General features: G+C 38.3%; 1 protein-coding gene across 3 annotated transcripts in view; it reads right to left on the bottom strand.

The window, feature by feature from the left end:
• Positions 1–18,793, bottom strand: part of COL14A1 (collagen type XIV alpha 1 chain) — a 175,504-nt gene that overhangs the window by 99,765 nt on the left and 56,946 nt on the right. For 2 of the 3 annotated variants that reach the window (XM_036436874.2, XM_036436877.2), the window contains exons 13-19: positions 17,707–17,836; positions 15,704–15,843; positions 10,579–10,705; positions 8,554–8,693; positions 7,941–8,073; positions 6,561–6,620; positions 4,630–4,781 (exon numbers count right to left, since the gene is read on the bottom strand). In XM_036436874.2, coding sequence (XP_036292767.1) covers positions 4,630–4,781; positions 6,561–6,620; positions 7,941–8,073; positions 8,554–8,693; positions 10,579–10,705; positions 15,704–15,843; positions 17,707–17,836 — 882 coding nt within the window. The remainder of the gene's footprint in view (positions 1–4,629; positions 4,782–6,560; positions 6,621–7,940; positions 8,074–8,553; positions 8,694–10,578; positions 10,706–15,703; positions 15,844–17,706; positions 17,837–18,793) is intronic. The other variant, XM_036436876.2, reaches the window with a different exon arrangement.

Genomic DNA, 18,793 nt, shown 5'->3' with positions numbered 1-18,793 from the left:
AAAAATGAAATGCAGCCGGGGGTCGACACCACACAAGCATTGCTGCACCGTACCATGGGGCTTAGCAGTACAGATTCTGGCATCTCTAGAAGACACATGGACCAGAAAAGCCACGTGTTCTCAATGCAAAAACCACAAACGTTTCTGCTTGCACTCCAGCAGTGAGATGCTGACACATCTTGGGCAATTTAAGGAACTTAATCACGGCTGGAAAAATCCTGGAATATAAGAATTGATCCAAACTCGTTTAAGGCCGTCACAAGACCTGGACAGTTGGAGATGCTTTTCGCTGCAGATGCCAGTAGGCAAAGGGCTGTGCTGTCTACTTCTGGATGAGAGAAGGAACCTATAAATCATGGAATAAGCCCTAGAAAGCCTCCAGTTGAACCCAGGAGTGGCTGTTGCTAAGATATTGCTCAGCTCTAAAACCAATGGCTTACATATATATGAAAAAAGGAAATCTGAATTAGACGATTTTATAGGGGATGAGTATGATTTTGCCCCTCATAGGAAAGGAACAATGAAATATACAGGGTTGTATGAGGTGGTCCTGGGAGGGAGGGTTTTTAACAGGAGCTTTGCTTTATTCTAGGAGGTAAATAACTCTGGCATTAAGACAATGTAAACGAAGAATTGTGGTTGCCCTGACTTGTATTATTACCCCATCAATGTAGCTTTCTCTAGGGTGTTTCTCTTAAAGAGAATCCTCCGGACCACAGAGCCTGGGCTTTCATGCCAAGAGGCTTGTTTAGCAAACCACCCATGTTGATGGTCCTTAAGTAAGGTCTTCTCTCAAACTGACAAACACACGCCCTAGGAGCTAATCACATTTTAACTGTCAATACTGAAAAGCAGTGGGGCCATTTTGGAGGATGCATCTAGCTTGCCAGCGAGTAGGTGCTGGAGTTTATAATAATAGCCATTATTTCCTCATCACTTATTATGTGCCAGGTGCTACACTAAGTAGTCTAATATAGTTATTCACTTCATCTTCATCTCAACAACCCTTTCAGATAGTAAGTATTACCATTACACTCATTTTGCAGATGGGAAAACTGAGGCCCTTAGCTATTGAGTAAAGGAGCCAGGATGAAATCCTGGATATGTGGTCTGAGCCTTGAACTACTGCCCCCTACTCTGAGCTGCTGGAACCTTTTAACCCTAATGATATTCATGTCAATCTCCTCTGGGGTATGCAAAGTTTTTTCCGCATTGGACTCTGCTTATTTTCACAAAGCAAGGTAAAGATGGGCTCCTACCAAAAACAGATGCTGGAGATCATAGCAGATGCTGGTTTTGTTTATAAAACAATTCTATTAAAGATGCTCATGGTTGAGTGAGATGCAAATCTAACTAGCAAACTTCATGTTTTTAATTTTTGTCACAAATGCAACTTCACATCTGGCTCCATCATTGCCCAAAGCTCTTCAGAGCAGCCTGATTCCTTCCAGGAAGCGGTTCCTTCAGTAGAAAAAGGATTCCCTACATCTCACTGTGCTTCTCTATTATAACGCTCTCTTTCTGGCCAGTGGTTCTCACGCTCTCTGTGGTGATGGATTAGGTAGTGTTGGTGCTATTGTTTTAATTCCAAACCATTGAAGATCAAGATTTTTATGAAATATAATAAAATAAAATTGCTGGATAAATGGCCATGTTCTTGGATGTTTCAGCGATGTCAAATTGCTATACATGTTTCTAAAGCTTCATTTTCATCTCTGAATTTATCTTGTAGGAAACTGAGCCACACTCTGAGTCTCCCTGTTCCACAATATTTCTTACAAGTCAGAATTTAGGTCATGGTTATGGATTTTGACTCCCAGAAAAGTCTGGAATCCTGATTAACTTTTCACAAATAATGATGTGTGAGCCTGGCCAGTGTAGCTCAGTGGTTGAGTGTTGACCTATGAACCAGGAGGTCAAGGCTTGATTTTCAGTCAGGGCATATGCTTGGCTTGCAGACTCAATGCCCAGTAGGGTGCATGCAAGAGACAGCCAATCAATGTTTCTCATCATTGATGTTTCTATCTCTCTCTTCCTCTCCTTTCCACTCTGAAATCAATAGATATATAGTGTAAGACCTCTCTACTCTGACAACAAAATTCAGGGCCATGTCATTGCCACTTTTCCAGATCTCAGAGCAGAGGTGAAAGTCAATCCTTATGAAACATTTGACAGGTACCTTTACTTTCTAAGAGTTCAAAAGCTTTTTATTGGAAAAATTTGGTAGATTTTATTATGCTTAGGAAATGTATACTACTAAATATGTCACCTCCACTGCCAAAGTAATTCCCTTTGTTTATATATGCAGGGTGTCCCCCAAAAATGAATACACACTTAACAGCTGATAGCTCAATTGATGTTTCCTTCTCTTCAGTTAACCCATTGGAATTAATAATTATTCAAAGAATGTATACATTTTGGGGGACATCCTATATATATTAAAGCTTGACTTTGGTTTGTTTGATTTCTATATGTACACTATCTTCCAGCATCAATATTCTATCTTGTTATTTCCTGAAGTAAATTTAACCAGCTTTTATAGTTAAGGAAAATTTAGAAAGATAGTAAGAGGCATTTCTCAATCCACACACATTTTCTTCACCACTTTTGTTATATATTTTAGCCATCTGCCATTCCCTGCCAAGTGTCATTATTCTAAGATATTTCTTTGATGACTTTGGGTTTTGATTTAGAATTGCAACTGTCTGTCCCACCTTAGTTTTATAAATTAAATTTAAATGAACTACTTTCTGTCTCCAATAACAATACATTACATTTACATAGCAGTAACAATTCATAAAACACTGAGATATAAATCCCCAATTAATCCTCAGTTAGGTCCCTGACGATATGCCTGTAAAGTAAGAGTGCAGAATCCAATTTGATTAGAATTCACTAAGATGCTAGATATTCAAAGAAATCTAGAATAATCTCTTCTGTAGTAGTATAGTGAAAACATTCCTGCACAGTAAAGAATAAATACCAAATTTATCAATATTTTTCATTTTTATTAAGGGTTTGTTTAACTGGGGCACATGTGCTTTAAGACTTTTGATCTATTTTTTCCCCTTATTTAGGTTGTCGAAGTATTTCTAAATAAACAGTGTGGGATGAAAGAAAATAACAAAGGGAAAGTTATCTAGGGACAATCCAAAGAAAATATTATCATTATTTTACCTTGCATAGCTTATAAGTGCATGCATGAGATTAAATTGTTACTCTTTCTACTCTTTCTAAATTAGCAAGAATGATTTAACAAGAAGCTTAATGTGTTTCTTGGAAAGAATAGAAACAAAAATAACAAAGAAAAAATAAATCAAAACTCTCATTCTGGTAATTTTTTATGGGTCTCATTTTTAGAAACTAAATTAAAACACAAGGGCAATAACAAGGGGGGATAATATATCCAAATTATAGATTTAGTTACCATTGTTAAGCACAGTTTTGTTTTTTTAAATTACCAATTATGGATTATAATTCAACTTGTTTGGTTTAAGTGTTCATTAATTTTCCAAAAGTGCTCCCAGACCAGTTTCCTGGACCTTCTGACTATTCACAGTAGATGTGGCTATTCTAGGGTTATCATTGTGTTCTGTAATGATTCCTTTATGAGCCTGAAATAAAGTACAGTACTTTCCTAATAGAATTTGGGGCTCAGAATATCTTTTTAGAAAAGCACATGAATAAAATAATTTTTTCATCAAAGGCTTTATAAGTAAGGAAGAGTGAGAAAGGATAATGATGTTATTCTTGAGCAATAATGAACTTTGAGACTTCTTTCCTAGAATGTCTCAAACACAATGCACTGACAAGAAATACAAGTAATGAGGCTAAATATTAGTAAAGTTTGTACCATGATGGGGGGGGGGGGGGGAAGGAAAACTCTTTTGGATGCAAACTAGAGTTCTCTGGTCTGATAAGAAGTATACCTAGGAAACAATTTTCAGGTTCTAGACAAAAAGAATAATACAGTATGAATTAAGAAAACATTGGAATGCCATAATGAAGAATGTACCCAGATTTCCAAAAGAAATGGATATATATCTATTTCACAACTTAAAGAAAATGTAACACATAAAAAATCTAAATCCCCTAAGGGAGATGCCTATGATTAAGAACAGATTAAAAATGACTATAAATCTGCTCAAAAATTGGTTGATGAAAATGAAAAATTTAACTATTTGTTAATGGATGGCATTTAATTAGGTATTCTTCAACTACATAAATAAGTCCTTTCATGTATCAAATTTCCAACACCAAAAAATATATGTGTGTAAAGTGTATATGTTAACAATGTATATACACAGGGACAAGTGTCTAATGAACTATTTATGAACCAACTTCGCTTTGGTGTTCTAAAAAGTTATCAAGGCAGAAGAAGCAACAGGAGAAGCAAGGTTCAGAGCCTTTATCAATTTGAAGCAGGTTGCATGTGGAACAAGTTTTGGAGTTGAAAAGGTCCTCAAGAAATCAGGAATTAAGTTCGGATTAAATGAAAACATAGTTTCTGGAGATGGTGGAGTCAGGAGAAAGTAGCATAGAGAGTGCTTGCATCCATCTCTGGAGATAGCCTGGTTAGCTCTGTTAATCAAGAAACGTCAGATTCTGGTCAGCTGTATTTATACAGACCGTTCCTACCACTTCTTCCGCAGGGTCCCCTTGAGCAGTGAGGTAGGTCACCCTGAACTGCTGCACACTGCTGTCTGAAATGTCCCATGTTACCCGCAGGCTAGAAGTGGTTTCATCATCAATAGCCAGGTTTCTGATTCCTGTCCGGAAAACTGTATAAACACAACCAAGGATTAAACGACTTTTTAACCCATCGTATCCCCAAATGAGCTCCAGAGGCCATTTGTGGACATGGCAACAAGTATCATTTCATAGACCCACATGAAGAACAACTTAGCTTTAGTGGCTAATGGGGAGCCATGATACCTACTGCTAGCAAATAAAAATGGGTTTAAGAGATGCTGACAAGGTGAGACCATGGACTCCTCAAAATTATCAGTTCTGTATATATACTAGTAAAAGTAACTATAGAGAAGCCTGGGACTAGGAAACCCAAAGGAGAGCCCACTGGGTTTCCATGAAACCTCACACTAGTGGTCTGTTGGAGAAGCAGATACGATGGACCAGATGTAGTCATTCTCAGAGAGCGATCCAGCATCTAACACACACCCCATTTCCTTGTTCCCCATTTCTGCTTTAAACCTTGTCCCATAAGTGCAAATCCCTCACCATGGCTGCCTCTCCCCATTCAGCCACAAAGAGCTGGTCCTTTCTATGATATCTGTCCCAACTCCTTCTCCTCAATTCTCTGACACATTCCTTATCTCCCAAGGTGCCAGCTCCCTTATATGTCTCATTTTTTCTTCTCCTTTTTGTGCTGACTTCCTTTTATGCTGTCCATCTCTAATAACTTTTTTTTCTTCATTCATTTCTTTTTTTTATTCAATCAACATGCACTAACCTTTTTACTTTTGTCAAACTGTTAGGCTGTTGAGATAGACAATAACTAACACTTGACAAAAATAATGGAAGTCTCATAGAGGAGGCAGGAGAGTGACATTTACCAGGCAAAACTAGGGAGAGGAGGGTGGGGGGTGGGGCGCAAGGTACCAGGCAGAGAGAACAGGAGGCAGCAACATCTCACCTTTAGGACTAGATGACAGGGGGAAACCAGGAGGAGACACAGAACACAATCTGGATCATGGATGTTATGATAGAGAGATTTGGGAGAATGAAGAAAGGATCAATAAAGATTAACTAAAGAATGAATGAATCAGTGAGTGAGTGGGTAAATAATGGAAAACCCAGAAACCCACAGAATGGCTTTAAGTAGGGAAATAAATGATAACCATTAAACTTGTGTTTTACCTAGTTGACTCTGACAGTTGGAAGATGAATTATAATCGAGGGAGAAGTTAAGATGGGATAGAAAACAGCTGCTATAGGAAGACCAATAAACTAGCCAGATCTTAGTTATCCACAAAAAAACAAGGAAACCATGATATAAACAATTGTCAACAGAGAGCAATAGGAGAAGTCACTGAGATCAGGAGGAGACCAGAGACTCCAGGGCTTGCTATGATAACATCCTCTGAAAGATTACATGGAAATCCAAAACAAAGATGGAAAAGGTAGAGATGTAAGAGTGAGTGGAGACTACAGGACCTATTGGTATTTAAGAGTAAGTAGAGCCCTAACTGATTTGGCTCTGTGGATAGAAGTGCCTGTGAACTGAAGTCTCCTGGGTATAATTCAGGTCAAAGGCACATGCACAGTAGGGGCTGTGCAGGAGGCAACCAAACAATGATTCTTTCTTATCATTCATGTTTCTCTCTCTCCTTCTCCCTTCCTCTCAGAAATCAATAAAGTATCAATATATATTTTTTAAAGAAATTCACTAAAAAAAGAGTAAGAGGCAGCTGAGAGGTATGACATTTGAACTGAAGGCCTTGTTCCTAATTACAAATATAAAATAAATAAAATAGGGATAACATAACTTCAGTTTAAATCAAACTTTTCTTTTGATTAGATAGACTTTGATTTGTTCTTACCTGATGTCACAGGTTTCGTAGGTAGTATGGTCGTAGCTGGTTCAATCCAAGCACTGTCAACTAAAAGAATAGGTATTTCTTTATAATTTTGTAATAGTAATAACTCTCTATATTTGTGTATAGCATTTTATAGTATTCAAAGAAACATTCACCTATATTATCTCATTTGCTTCTCATAACAATCTTGAGGGTGGTTGTAAGAGTGAAGAAGTGAGTTGTAAGTAAGGCAGACATTGTACCTACGAGTATTCTACAGATAAGGAAACTGAAACCCAAAGAAGTTGCAGTTCCCAATCACAGATGCCAGCCTTCGTATAAATATTTGACTTACATATATACAGTTGTGAAACCTCCCAGTTACTTTATAATGAGGCATAGAATTCCCATGGTAATCCAAGGAAATTAAACAGTGCTATCAATCAAGTTGTAAAAGGGTTGCCAAACAAGGCCGCACACCTTCTATTTCTTGAATCCACCCTAGGTAACTGGTGAGTGGAGCAGCTGTGTGGTGATCCAACCAGATTCTCTTCCCAGGGTCAAAATATTCATCTACCAGCTTCTGAAATACTGGCTGTGGTGGCTCTGAGCTCTGGGAACTGCCTTGCCTGAGGTCATAGACTCCATTAGGAGATGGCCTACCTCCAACGATGGGGATGAAGGGATACAAAAGCCCTGGCCCTTTCAGTGAACTTGGAACAACTCACAAGAGTTATCCCAGGTCTAGAATTCCTAACAGAATTAGCTGAGGACTCAGTTTTAGCTTATTTCTGTGCCCTATCCGGCCAGTCTTACTTCCTTACAGATGTATCTCCTAACTACATTCTGAAATAAACCTCTGGATGCAATTTTGTTTCAGAATCTGATTCCAGGGAACCCAATCAAAGAAAATTTAATATGTGTTTAATACTTCATATTTAAAAAATGAAAGGATGAATGAATCAGCAAGTGAATTTTGTACATGATTCTTGGAAGCAAGATCAACTTGGGAAATTCCATAAACTCTTAATGGACATGTTTTCCCTAGGTTTATTTGTTTGCTCATTAGTTCATTTACAAATTATTTCATCCATCCATCCATCCATCCATGCAGCAAGTATTTATTGCACAGTTAAAATTTGCCAAGTACTGTGCTAAGTGCTGGAGATATTACAGTGAACAAGATAGATGTGGTCCCAGCTTTATGGTGGAAATGGTCTAAGATGCAAAGGTGCTTTACATATTGGTTTCACTAAAGGTGAAGATACAGGAAGAATTCTGAGGGGTGGGGGCAGGGACAAGAAATGGAAGCCTCTGTAGCTCAGGATAAGGCTGATGGGTGGAGTGAGAGGGTGTCTGATGGTGGGAGTTGGTGCTGTCCATCTTGACCAGACCGAGACTTACGTGTGGTCCCGACAGCAGTCACCACCTCACTTTCGCTTCCATCATCCAGTACAGCCAACAGTGAAACTTCATATTCAGTGCCAGGATCCAGGCCTTTAATAACATGTGAGTCTTGGTCTTCTTTTAGAGCGACCTGAAAAACATTTAGTGTGTAGTACGTGGGTTTATTTGAATAACAGAAGAGAGAGTTAAGAAAAATAATAATAAAAAGGAAAAATATTGCCCCAGGTGTAAGCAAGCAACGACCAAGCATAAAGAACTCTAGGGTCATGGAATTCAACTTTAAGGTCAAACCAGGGACTTTCTTCCTTTCGGCTCCCTCAGCAAATAAACTAGGAATCTTTCAAAAGCAGAATTTTGAAGTTTTATTAGATGTCACTTAGGACAGTGAAAGAATTTGAAAAGATATAAAATATTAAACTAAAGCGCTAGCAAAAATGCACTTCCAATCATAGACTTTGACATTTACAAAGCTCTATGCCATGCAAAATATTAATTACTTCTGGGATTCTCAATCTATTTTCAAGGGGAGACCAACTCAAACGCAGCGCTGGGTATTCACTTCCAGACAGAATGCTCCGGATCAGTTTTCAGTCTGCTTCCCACCACTCACTTCTTCAGTCTTCCCTCCGTAGACTGGGATCCACATCAGCTTGTGCGGCCCTTCCTCCACCGAGAGGGGGTGCCAGGTCACTCTGAAGCTATCTGTCGTCACCTCATCAATTTCCAGGTATTGCTGGGCTGGAACTTCCTCTGTGAGCCAAGGAAAGAGATTTTGTGAGGAAACTGAGAAGGTGAGAAAGCCGTCACTCGTGGGGGCCGCAGGAGGAGAAGGCTCCCTCTGAGGGACCCTTTTGCTTCAGGAAGGGGAGCCCGGAAAGCAGCGCCCCTCAGTCCCCTGTGGCCTTCCTGCCACCGCCCCCCCCCCCCCATTTTCCCACGGGGGGAAAAACAGGAAGACCTTGGGCACAGCAGACTTTACGAGTTTTCCAGTAATTTCCAGAAACTCGTAGGTTCTCTATTTGGCTCTTTTCATTAATCATAAAAAATAGAAGTGTCACACTCATTATTTATTTTCCCAGTACTTTGAGGAAATTAACAAAATGGTGCCCTACAGGTCTGAGAAATGTCATTTTTAGTCTTATGCACTTTTAAAATATATTTTTTTTATTGATCCTTTTACAGAGAGGAAGGGAGAGTTAGAAACATCGATCAGGTGCCAAGGTACATGCTCTCGACCAAACAGGAACCTGGGATCCTTGAGTCCACAGGCCGATGCTCTATCCACTGAGCCAAACCAGTTAGAGCTGCACTTTCTTCTTCTTCTTCTTCTTCTTCTTCTTCTTCTTCTTCTTCTTCTTCTTCTTCTTCTTCTTCTTCTTCTTCTAATTGTTTTTATTACAGTCTACTTTCAACAGTATTTTGTATTGGCTTACAGCACAGTGGTTTGACAATCATATGCTTTAAGTGTTCTCCCCGACTACATCCCCCTCCTCTCTCAACACTTCCAGCATCCATCTGGCACCACACAGTCATCATCACAACATCATCAACTATATTCCCCATGGCTTTACTCACTTTCATGCCTAACACATTCTCTAGGAATAAGATAATCCTAGAGAAGAACTTCATCTGTTTAATCTTTTACATGTGGCTGCCATCGGAAGTGAAATATAATTTATTAGACCTCCCACTATTTCACTGCTTACACACTTCTGAGATATACAATTGAGATATAACATTCAACTACATGCCCCGCCCTCCCCCAACCAGGAATTGGCAATCATTGATATTTGTTATTTGAAATCAGAGATGTGAAACACTCTTGACAAGACACCATGCAAATTCTTAATCTATTTTCAAAGGAAGACCAACTCAAATGCAGTGCCCTTGGGAGATTTTGTGAAATGGCTGGACTTACTTTAGTGACCATTATTTCTCAGGCCAGCTTAATTCTCATCTCTCTCGGAATCACCTTCTCACCTCCTCACATTTGTTCCCATGTGCAATCTGAATAAGTTCAGAAAGTCAACAACAGAATTGTGGCCACCAGGAGCCAAAAATATTTTATATTTATTGAGTGACTATAGAGTATATGTAAAAAACAAAAATAATCCATTCATTCCCTATTTTTTTAGTACTTAAAATATCCCATATTGTTGTATTAATATTTTAGGCTGCATGAAAATACATTATTGGCTAGAATGTATTTTCATAATTGATGTATTAGATTAAATAGTATATAATAGTCATCTTGTGGTCTAAAAACTTATGGATATCAGCAATGTTGGCAGTTTAATGTAATATATGCATATAAGAATGCAAAAAGGTTGTGAAAAGTTTACATTAATAGAATCAAAGACACAATGTGAGGTTAGGAAGAAAACAATGTATACTTTCATTTAAATGAGACCTTTGGAATTTTGATGGTCTTCTCTCTCTTTCCTTGTTTTGATAGAAAATAATTAGCCAGTATGCATTCTAGCCACCTAGAATGTTGGTTTGGGAATAATAATATAAAGTAAATACAAATGAAAATGCCATCTCTTTCAAATCACAATTGAAGAAGCTGCTCCACTTTGTGGTTTATATAAAGTTACTGTTGGAAACTTTTCAAACCATCATAAGGCTTACTTACCCGTGGTAAAAGTCCCAGTCAGAGGCTCAGACTTCCCCTCCTCATAGATGGAGGAGATGGCAATAGTGTACTCCGTGAGGGGTGTCAAGCCCTTCAGAGGGAATGTAGTAATAGGATCGACTTCAACCTGCAAAGGAGAGAAGGCATAATAGCTAAATCAGACACTCTCAAATGCTGGAAACAGAAATCATTTCATTACTGTCTTTAGTTCACGTGGCTGAGCTATAAGTACTGCAAAAAAAATTACTGAATTATAAAACCAGTCAGCTTATATATACACATTTCTAAACTTACACCCTTCAATAAATTACCTAACAGTTAATTTGCAGGACATCTTTGCAACCAATATTATTTCCATTCATTAACAATATTGAAAGTAAAGTACACAATGCTTATATATATATATAGAATGTTCCCAGACTGGTCTGCAAGGAACAGCTGTTTTTCAGCTTCATTGTCTGGGTTTTGCTGACTCCCCAACTAAGTAATACACAGTAACTCCTATAAGAGATTCATATGGGGGCAGAATACAAAAATGGGCATACCAAAAACTACAGGCCAAGTGCACAAAATTTGTGCACAGGTAGGGTCCCAAGGCCTCACTGGTGATCAGGTCACTAGCCAGGGCCTTCTTTTGTTCTGTGGCACTCCCTGGTAGTCAGCACATACCATAGCAAGCAATCAAACTCCCGGTCTCCCTGTTGAACTCCATAGGGGACACTTTGCATGTTAGCCTTTTATATATTATATTATATATAGATAGATATAGATAGATATAGATAATAGTCAACAATTAAAATTTTTCTTTCTCTTCCACAGAGAGACATATTTTGGAGGAAATATATTATCAATATCTTTAGGGTACAAAGGGATGAAGTTCTGAGAATAAGGACCAAGGGTGTAAAGAAAGAAGAATTGGAAAAGGGAAGAAACAAGATCAGACTTTGAAGAAAAAAAATAATAAAGTAGGAGGCAATGAGGGCAGGATCTAGGAGACAGAGACCTGAGCAAAGTCATCCTCAGACTCAGATAAAGAATAGACACAGCTTAATCTTTGAGAGGTTGGGTCTTGGGCTGCTGAGGGACATATTAATACAGGGAACATAGAGGAGACCAAGTAAATGGAGCTTCCAACCTAAGCACTTTACATACATTGTCTCAATGATGCTCACAAACCCCTTTAAGGTAGGTATTTACAGTAAGGCACCCTTGATCTAGTGATACTCTGGGGAACTGAAGAAATGAATCTATTTGGGGGGGGGGGGGTAAGAGATAACCAAAGGACTTGTATGCATGCATATTAGCATAACCAAAGGACACAAACACGGGGGTAGTGGGGGCTAATCCTAGGGAGTGGGAGTGACCAGGGAAAAGTTGATTGGGAAAAAAGGAGACATATGTAATACTTTAAACAAACAAAAACAAAAAATAGTAAAACTATAGCCAGGAATATATATATAGTTTAAATTCATGAACTGAGCAAGATTTTAGATTCTTTGGATATGAATTTGTATTCTGGATCCTCCACTTATTAAACTGACCTCATCTTGAGCAAAGAAAAGGAGAGAGGAAGGGGGGAAGAGAGGGAGGGAGGGAGGGAGGGGAGGAGGGAGGGAAGAACCTATTTACCTAAGAGCAGACTCTGCCAAAAAATATCTGACTTAAAATGTTTTCAAGAGACAATGTGGAGCAATATCACTAAGATCTGGTGTTTACAATACTACCAATAACTAATCATGATGTTACCTGAGGTTAAGGAGAAGGTGAAATAGCTCTCTGTATTTGTTCATGGCAGTCAACTGTGGCTTTTACCAAAACACAAAATGTGTCACGTTCCTACTTCAAACCTTCCTTGGCTATCTATTGACTTGCAAATCAAAACCAAGCACCCTTCAATGACCTTTGGCTTTGACTATTCTGGAGTGCTGCTGTTTTATTTTTATTTTTTTCTATCATACTTTCCATCACTCTCTGGACTCCAGTAATACTGACTTTCCATCAGGTCGAGGTTTTTCTCACCTCAAGGCCTTTGTACATGCAATTCATTTTGTCTGGGGCCCTGTTTCTGTAGGTCTTTCAAATTAGGCCTTCCTCATCTGTCAAGACTGAGCTTAAACTTCACCTCCTCAGAGGGGGTTTCTATTTGCACCTATCTTGGTAGGGTTATTCTCTTGCAATGTCCTTATTTGTTTCCTACCTTAGCACCAATCACAGCTTGAAATTATTTTATTTCTTTACATTCTTATTTATTGTTTACTTCCTGCATAGAGTGTAAGCTCCTTGAAGGCAAAATGTCATTCAGCTTTTTCACTACTGGATGTTGAGTTATATTTTTTTGAGTGAATAGAATAAGTAAATGAAAATTAAGATGGAGGCCACAAAGAGCCTCTTCAAAAGAGATAACAAAAGGCTCATCTAATTTAAGAGCCAATCTAGTAATTATATGCATTTCTTAAATAATCAATTGTAGTTCAGAAAAAGAGTGGCAAGTCTGGAAAGAAGAGCTTCTATTTTCATCCTTTTGAAACTCTGACCAATCTGTTGGACATGGGAACCAACCCCCAGCCTTTTCAGCCATCCCGGCTGAGATGCCAGACATGGAAGTGAAGTCATCTTGGAAGCTCTGGCCCAGTCAAGGTCCCAGATGAGTACAGGAGCCATCCCAGCTGACACTGTATGGAGCAGAGACAAGCTGTCCCTACTGAACTGTACTCAAGTTGCATAATCATGGGTTGTTATTTTAGCCAGGATATTAGTTACACAGCAAGAGTTAACTGGGGGAAAATGATAGTAACTTTTTCTGAACCTGGACCTGAAAGAATAGGTCATTCTTAGCATTAAGTGTTTACTCTGGTCTGAGTACTGTCTGCAAGCTTTACATGCATTCATACACTTAATCCTTATGCAACCTAATAGGGCAGCTAATGATTATCACTAAGTTGAAGATGGGGAAAATTATACTCCAGAAAGTTAAGGAACTTGCCCATGGGAAAATCAACTAGTTCATAGGACTTAAATACAAGTGTTTCCAACTCTAAACCATATGCTCATAAACACTACTTACAATAGGGATTCAATATTTAAACTCACAGAAAAGACAAAACCATATTTAAAACCTGCATTTAGGACATATTCTTCTAACATATTGCTTTCTGTTGTTTTAAATTATATATATGCATATATATATATATATATATATATATATATATATATGTATGTATATATCAAAAGACATATATTTATTTAATAAATTTGATACTACCAAACTATATTTTATGCATTATAATTTGCTTCCACCAAATAAAAACTTTTAGGTATCATTTATTTTTGTTAATTATCATATTTGTGTTTTAGATTAAGTTCGAAAACCAGTTTTGTTGGTAATACTTTTAAGATGTAGGAGAATTTGGGAAGATGATAACAAGTGAACAGGATCTCACTTTTATGCAAGTACTTTTTAGAACACATTTCCGAACAGTCTGGCTAAAAGCGTCACTTCAGTCAAACGCTGGGCCAGATGAAGAAAGAGTCCTTGATGAGGAACGAGGGACTTGAGCTCCGCTCTGGGCTTTAGTGTTGAGTCACTGCTATTGGGAACGGGAATTGCTTCTCAAAGTCTAGCTGTGACCTTTCATTTAGAACTCAAATGGCAGCACTTTAGGTCTCCCTCCTGTTTGCATATTTCCCCAAACCCTTTCACAGCACATGCTTCTGTCCCTGGTTTGACAAGGCATGTGTTGCCAGCATTTTTCCATAAGGGCCGCACTAGGTGCTCTCTGTAAAGCTCTTGGAACAGGGCTCAGGATAAGCGCTCAACATGTGTTAGCTATTCTCCTCCTCCTCCATCTCCTGCTCATCATCATCATCATCATCATCATCAACAACATTTAAGTGTTTTTTATTTCAATCCTTTTGCAATTGCAGAAGGCAAAGCAAAGCAACTATTCCAAATGATCCCAGCTTTTTCAGAATAATTTGCCCTTAGGATTTATAAAGATTGAATGAAAGATATTGAACTATATTTCCTTCTTGTTAGCAAATGTGTCATGATTGCCCATTCATTACCCAATGTCCTGTATGAGGGTGCATTCTGAAAAATACTAATTGAGTTTAATTACAGGAAAAAGTTTGTCTCTGCATATGAAAATACTTGCTTTATTTGGTTAGAAAACAGAAATGATGTAATCCAACATATTTCCCTCTTTGTCTCAGCTTTTTTGGAGCAAGACAAGGAAAACTAATAAAAATAATTTTGCTAACTATTCTTCTAAAACCTATTGCCAAGTATAGAGTTTCTAGAGAGTATAAATCCCTGAGTACAAGACACTATATCTTCATGGGTTTTAGTAAGTTCTATTATATAAATGCATCTTCCAAATCAAAATTTGAATTATTCCGTTTTCAATTTAAGTTCATTGAACCAGACTTTGCAGATTCCAGTTTACACAAAAGCAGAGGGATAAACTGGGTAGCACTGACATTATTTCTAGTTTATTATTTCTATGAAGATATATACTACCCCACCCCACTCCTATGGGGAATATGGTATTTTCCAAAGATGTCCCCATCAACTTATGTCTCCCATCCCACATGCCTCAGCTGTAGGTGGTACCTGTGTTCCTCCCCATTTTGAATCCCCATTTTGAATCCATCAGGGAATTGTCATATCTCCTACCTCTGATTTCTGTTGCAAGGAAACTCAAGGTGACACAGCTTCCACATAACTGTTGCTCTGCCTCTGTCTCTTTGAACACATGCCTGGGGACTCCTAAGCCAACACAAAAAGTCCAGCTCCTCTAAAGCTTACACACGACAGGGGTCATGGGAAGAGTCTACTTAGAAACATAGATAGCTGCTCCAGCTCCCAGCTGATCCAGTCTTCCACACAGGCAGCAGATATGGGAGTTAGGAAGCCACTGTGATGACACTAGCTTCAGCCACTGTCTCATGAGTAACCCCCGAGCCAGAACTACAGATCCAAGCCCCATTCCTGACCCACAGAAACTGGGAAAGAAAATAATTAGTATTGTTTTATGCTACTACCTTAGGGGATAGTGGGTTCCACAGCCATAAAAAATTTAATACACAACCAGTAGAAAAACAGACTTTGTGTTCCACAGCTTACCTCATTGATTTCAGTGCCATCTGCATTGTTATATACAATTCGATAACCAGTGACCTTTCTTGAAGTCGGGTCCCAGGCTAACCGAGCACTGTTAGAGCCAACATTGGAGATCCTCAGGTTTCTTGGTGAACTTAAGGGCACTTTGCAGTAAACGGAATAGAAAATAATTAAAAATTTAAATAATATACTTGTAAAAAAAAAAAAGACAAAAAAAAACAGCATCTTTGGCTTATGAACTATCTCTAAATGAAAATTTTCACTCATCAATAATTTTCACTCATCAATAATGTTATAATAATTTATAACAAAAAAAACACTAACAAAAAATTTGCTTGTATGAAATGAATAGTAGTAAGTTATACATGCTTAGAAATTAATAAGATTTAGGTAAATTTTCTGTGCCTTCCTTCTCCAGTCAATACTATTATAGCCTTGTAAAGAAGCAACCTAATAGATCAACCGGGACACCTGAAATTGAGTCTTAGCTACCCCATTCACCTATCATATGATTCTGGCAAACTCACTCTACTTGTCTATCCCATAATCTCCCATGTGTAAAATGAGGGTGATGCCTATCTGCCATCTCCACAATACACTATACAGATGATATATTAAAGAATTGTACACTTGAAATCATATAATTTAATTAACCAATGTAACCCCTTAATAAATTCAATAAGAATATTTAAAACTAAGTAAAAAGTAGACTAATAAAAAGCATGCTAGTCTCAGGTACAAATAGCCAGGACATCAGTTTTCAGGGCCTTTATAAAAAAATTCAGCTACTAATAGTGGGAAAAGTTATGCACATTTTTTAATATAAAGAATTGAGTATTCCAAGTGAAAGACAGATGAGCTTTGGGAAAGTTCACTTAAATCAACTGATATATCAGATGCTCTACGACATAATCCATTTCTTTACTTCTGTGTTGAGCTCTCCCAGTTGTTTTTTGGGGATGCATTTTTGATTATTTGCTGTCATGATTACATTTGTGTTTCTTCAAAGAGCAAGAACAACACAGCCTTGATTAACAAAGAAAGAATGTGGGAGAAAACCCCTTTTCTTATCATTAAATGTCTATCTATGTTTCCCAAATAGAAACTCAAAGACAAAAGCACTGTAGAAGCTGTGCTAGTCTCCTCTTCCCAAGGCTGAAGGATGGGCAAGACCCAGAGTCTCTGCCCTTTTTTATATTTACCTTTTCTAAAAAGATTATAAACTCCCTACTTTGAACCAAAATTAGACATGCCAAGAAAATTATTACTCAAATTATTAAAAACTTATTTTAATAATAGTGTGAGATAAAGAGAACTGCAAAGATTATATAAAAATGATCATTTTTATGAGTGGGGGTAAAAGAAATATTGAGTAAATGTGTGTTAAGTGTTTTCACCTGTACTGCTATTGTTCCTCTTTTTACAGACTCCAAAATGTTACATTGCTTTCCCATTGTCACCCAGTTAAAATATGAGTTGAGCTGGGAATTCCCATCTTGGCTGCTTTGATTCCAAAGGCTATGTTCTTCCCCCTCTATTCTGATCTAGCCTTTAAATCTACAAAGATGTTGGTGGCTAGAGGATGCTATAATTCAGTTCTAGCATCCATATGACTTATAATAATAACACTAGAAGAAATATGTTTATTTCCCCTAAATAAAATATGGATTTTCCTTTTTTTTAATTTAAAGTTGTTTTCAATCGCAGCTGAAATGAAATATTATTTTATATTTGTTCCAGGTGTACAGCATATTAGTAGGACATTTATATAATTTCAGAAGTGATCCTCCTGATAAGTCTAATACCCAACAGACACCATATACAGTTATCACAATATTATTGACTATCTTCCCTATTCTGTTCTTTACATCCCCGAGTACAACATTTTCTTAAGTTACAATTAGCTCTTAAGAGGTTTCAACCTAAACCAGTATTTTCAACTCAGAATCCCAATGTTGATTTGGGCTTTTGTTACAGCATTTCATCTGAATGACGGAACTGCTCACGTGTTGTTTCTTGCCCTGAAACGGGATCGCTGGCCTCTTCTCCAAACATAGCGTACACTGTGACTGTGTACTCTGTATTGGGCAACAGCCCGCTCAATTCAATATCGGTGTGGGTCTCTCCAATTTTCATCTGAAAAGAACACACGTTATCAGATTGTGGGTCAATGTGTATTATTCACGCTGATCAGAGTGGAAGTGGATAAAAGTGAGACTTCACAGAATAAGCCTGTTTCCTCCCAACCCCTTCATCAAACAGGCTTCGGTCAGAATTTGTTCATTGTCACATCATTTTATATTAGGAACAGATGCTATGGAACCATATGAAACTAAACATACCCAGGCATGCTGTTTTAGGATAACTCTTTACATCTGGACAAGTGGCAACTGCAGCGAGACTAACAGTGTGAGTATTTGGTCCCCAGAAGAGTGTGGGTGGAACCGAATCAGAAAACGTTCTCTAGAAAGAGTATAAATTGCAGGCCAGCATGCTGGAGGCAGCGCCAAGTGGGCATCTTTCAGCACTTGGCTAATTTTAACCAGTCGCCTGGCTAGAGGCCCAGTCTTTGCTTCAAACCCAGTTTTGTTGCCCAGTTCAACAAAGGGGCCTGTCCACCTGGATTGCAAGTCTTTTCCAGGATTCAGAAGAGACCAACCCAACCTGATGCCCAAGTTGGCAACTTGCTTTTTGATTCTCATGATTTTTATGACCCTTGGAGTCAAGCTGGCCACCATTCTCAATTATGAAACAACTGAGTACAACTGCATACCAGGATTGTCTTAGTTTTGGTTTAAAAGGAAGAAAAATATCTCCATAGACAGTGTCCAGTCACACAACTTCCTAGGTTATTTTTGTCAAACTACAGGCCCAGTGCATGATATTCGTGCATGGAGGTGGGGAGGTGTGTCCCTCAGCCCAGCCTGCACCCTCTCCAATCTGGGACCCCCTTCGAGGGATGTTCGACTGCCCATTTAGGCCTGGCCTAAATCGGCAGTCGGATATCCCTCTCACAATCCAGGACTGCTGGATCCCAACTGCTTGCTTGCCTGCCTGCCTTCCTGATTGTCCCTAACCTCTTCTGCCTGCCAG

This window comes from Pipistrellus kuhlii, unplaced genomic scaffold (genome assembly GCF_014108245.1).
Source record: "Pipistrellus kuhlii isolate mPipKuh1 unplaced genomic scaffold, mPipKuh1.p scaffold_m20_p_14, whole genome shotgun sequence".
Classification (NCBI taxonomy): Eukaryota; Metazoa; Chordata; class Mammalia; order Chiroptera; family Vespertilionidae; genus Pipistrellus; species Pipistrellus kuhlii.
Note: the sequence above shows the minus strand (reverse complement) of the source record. Positions and strands in the feature narration are given on the sequence as shown.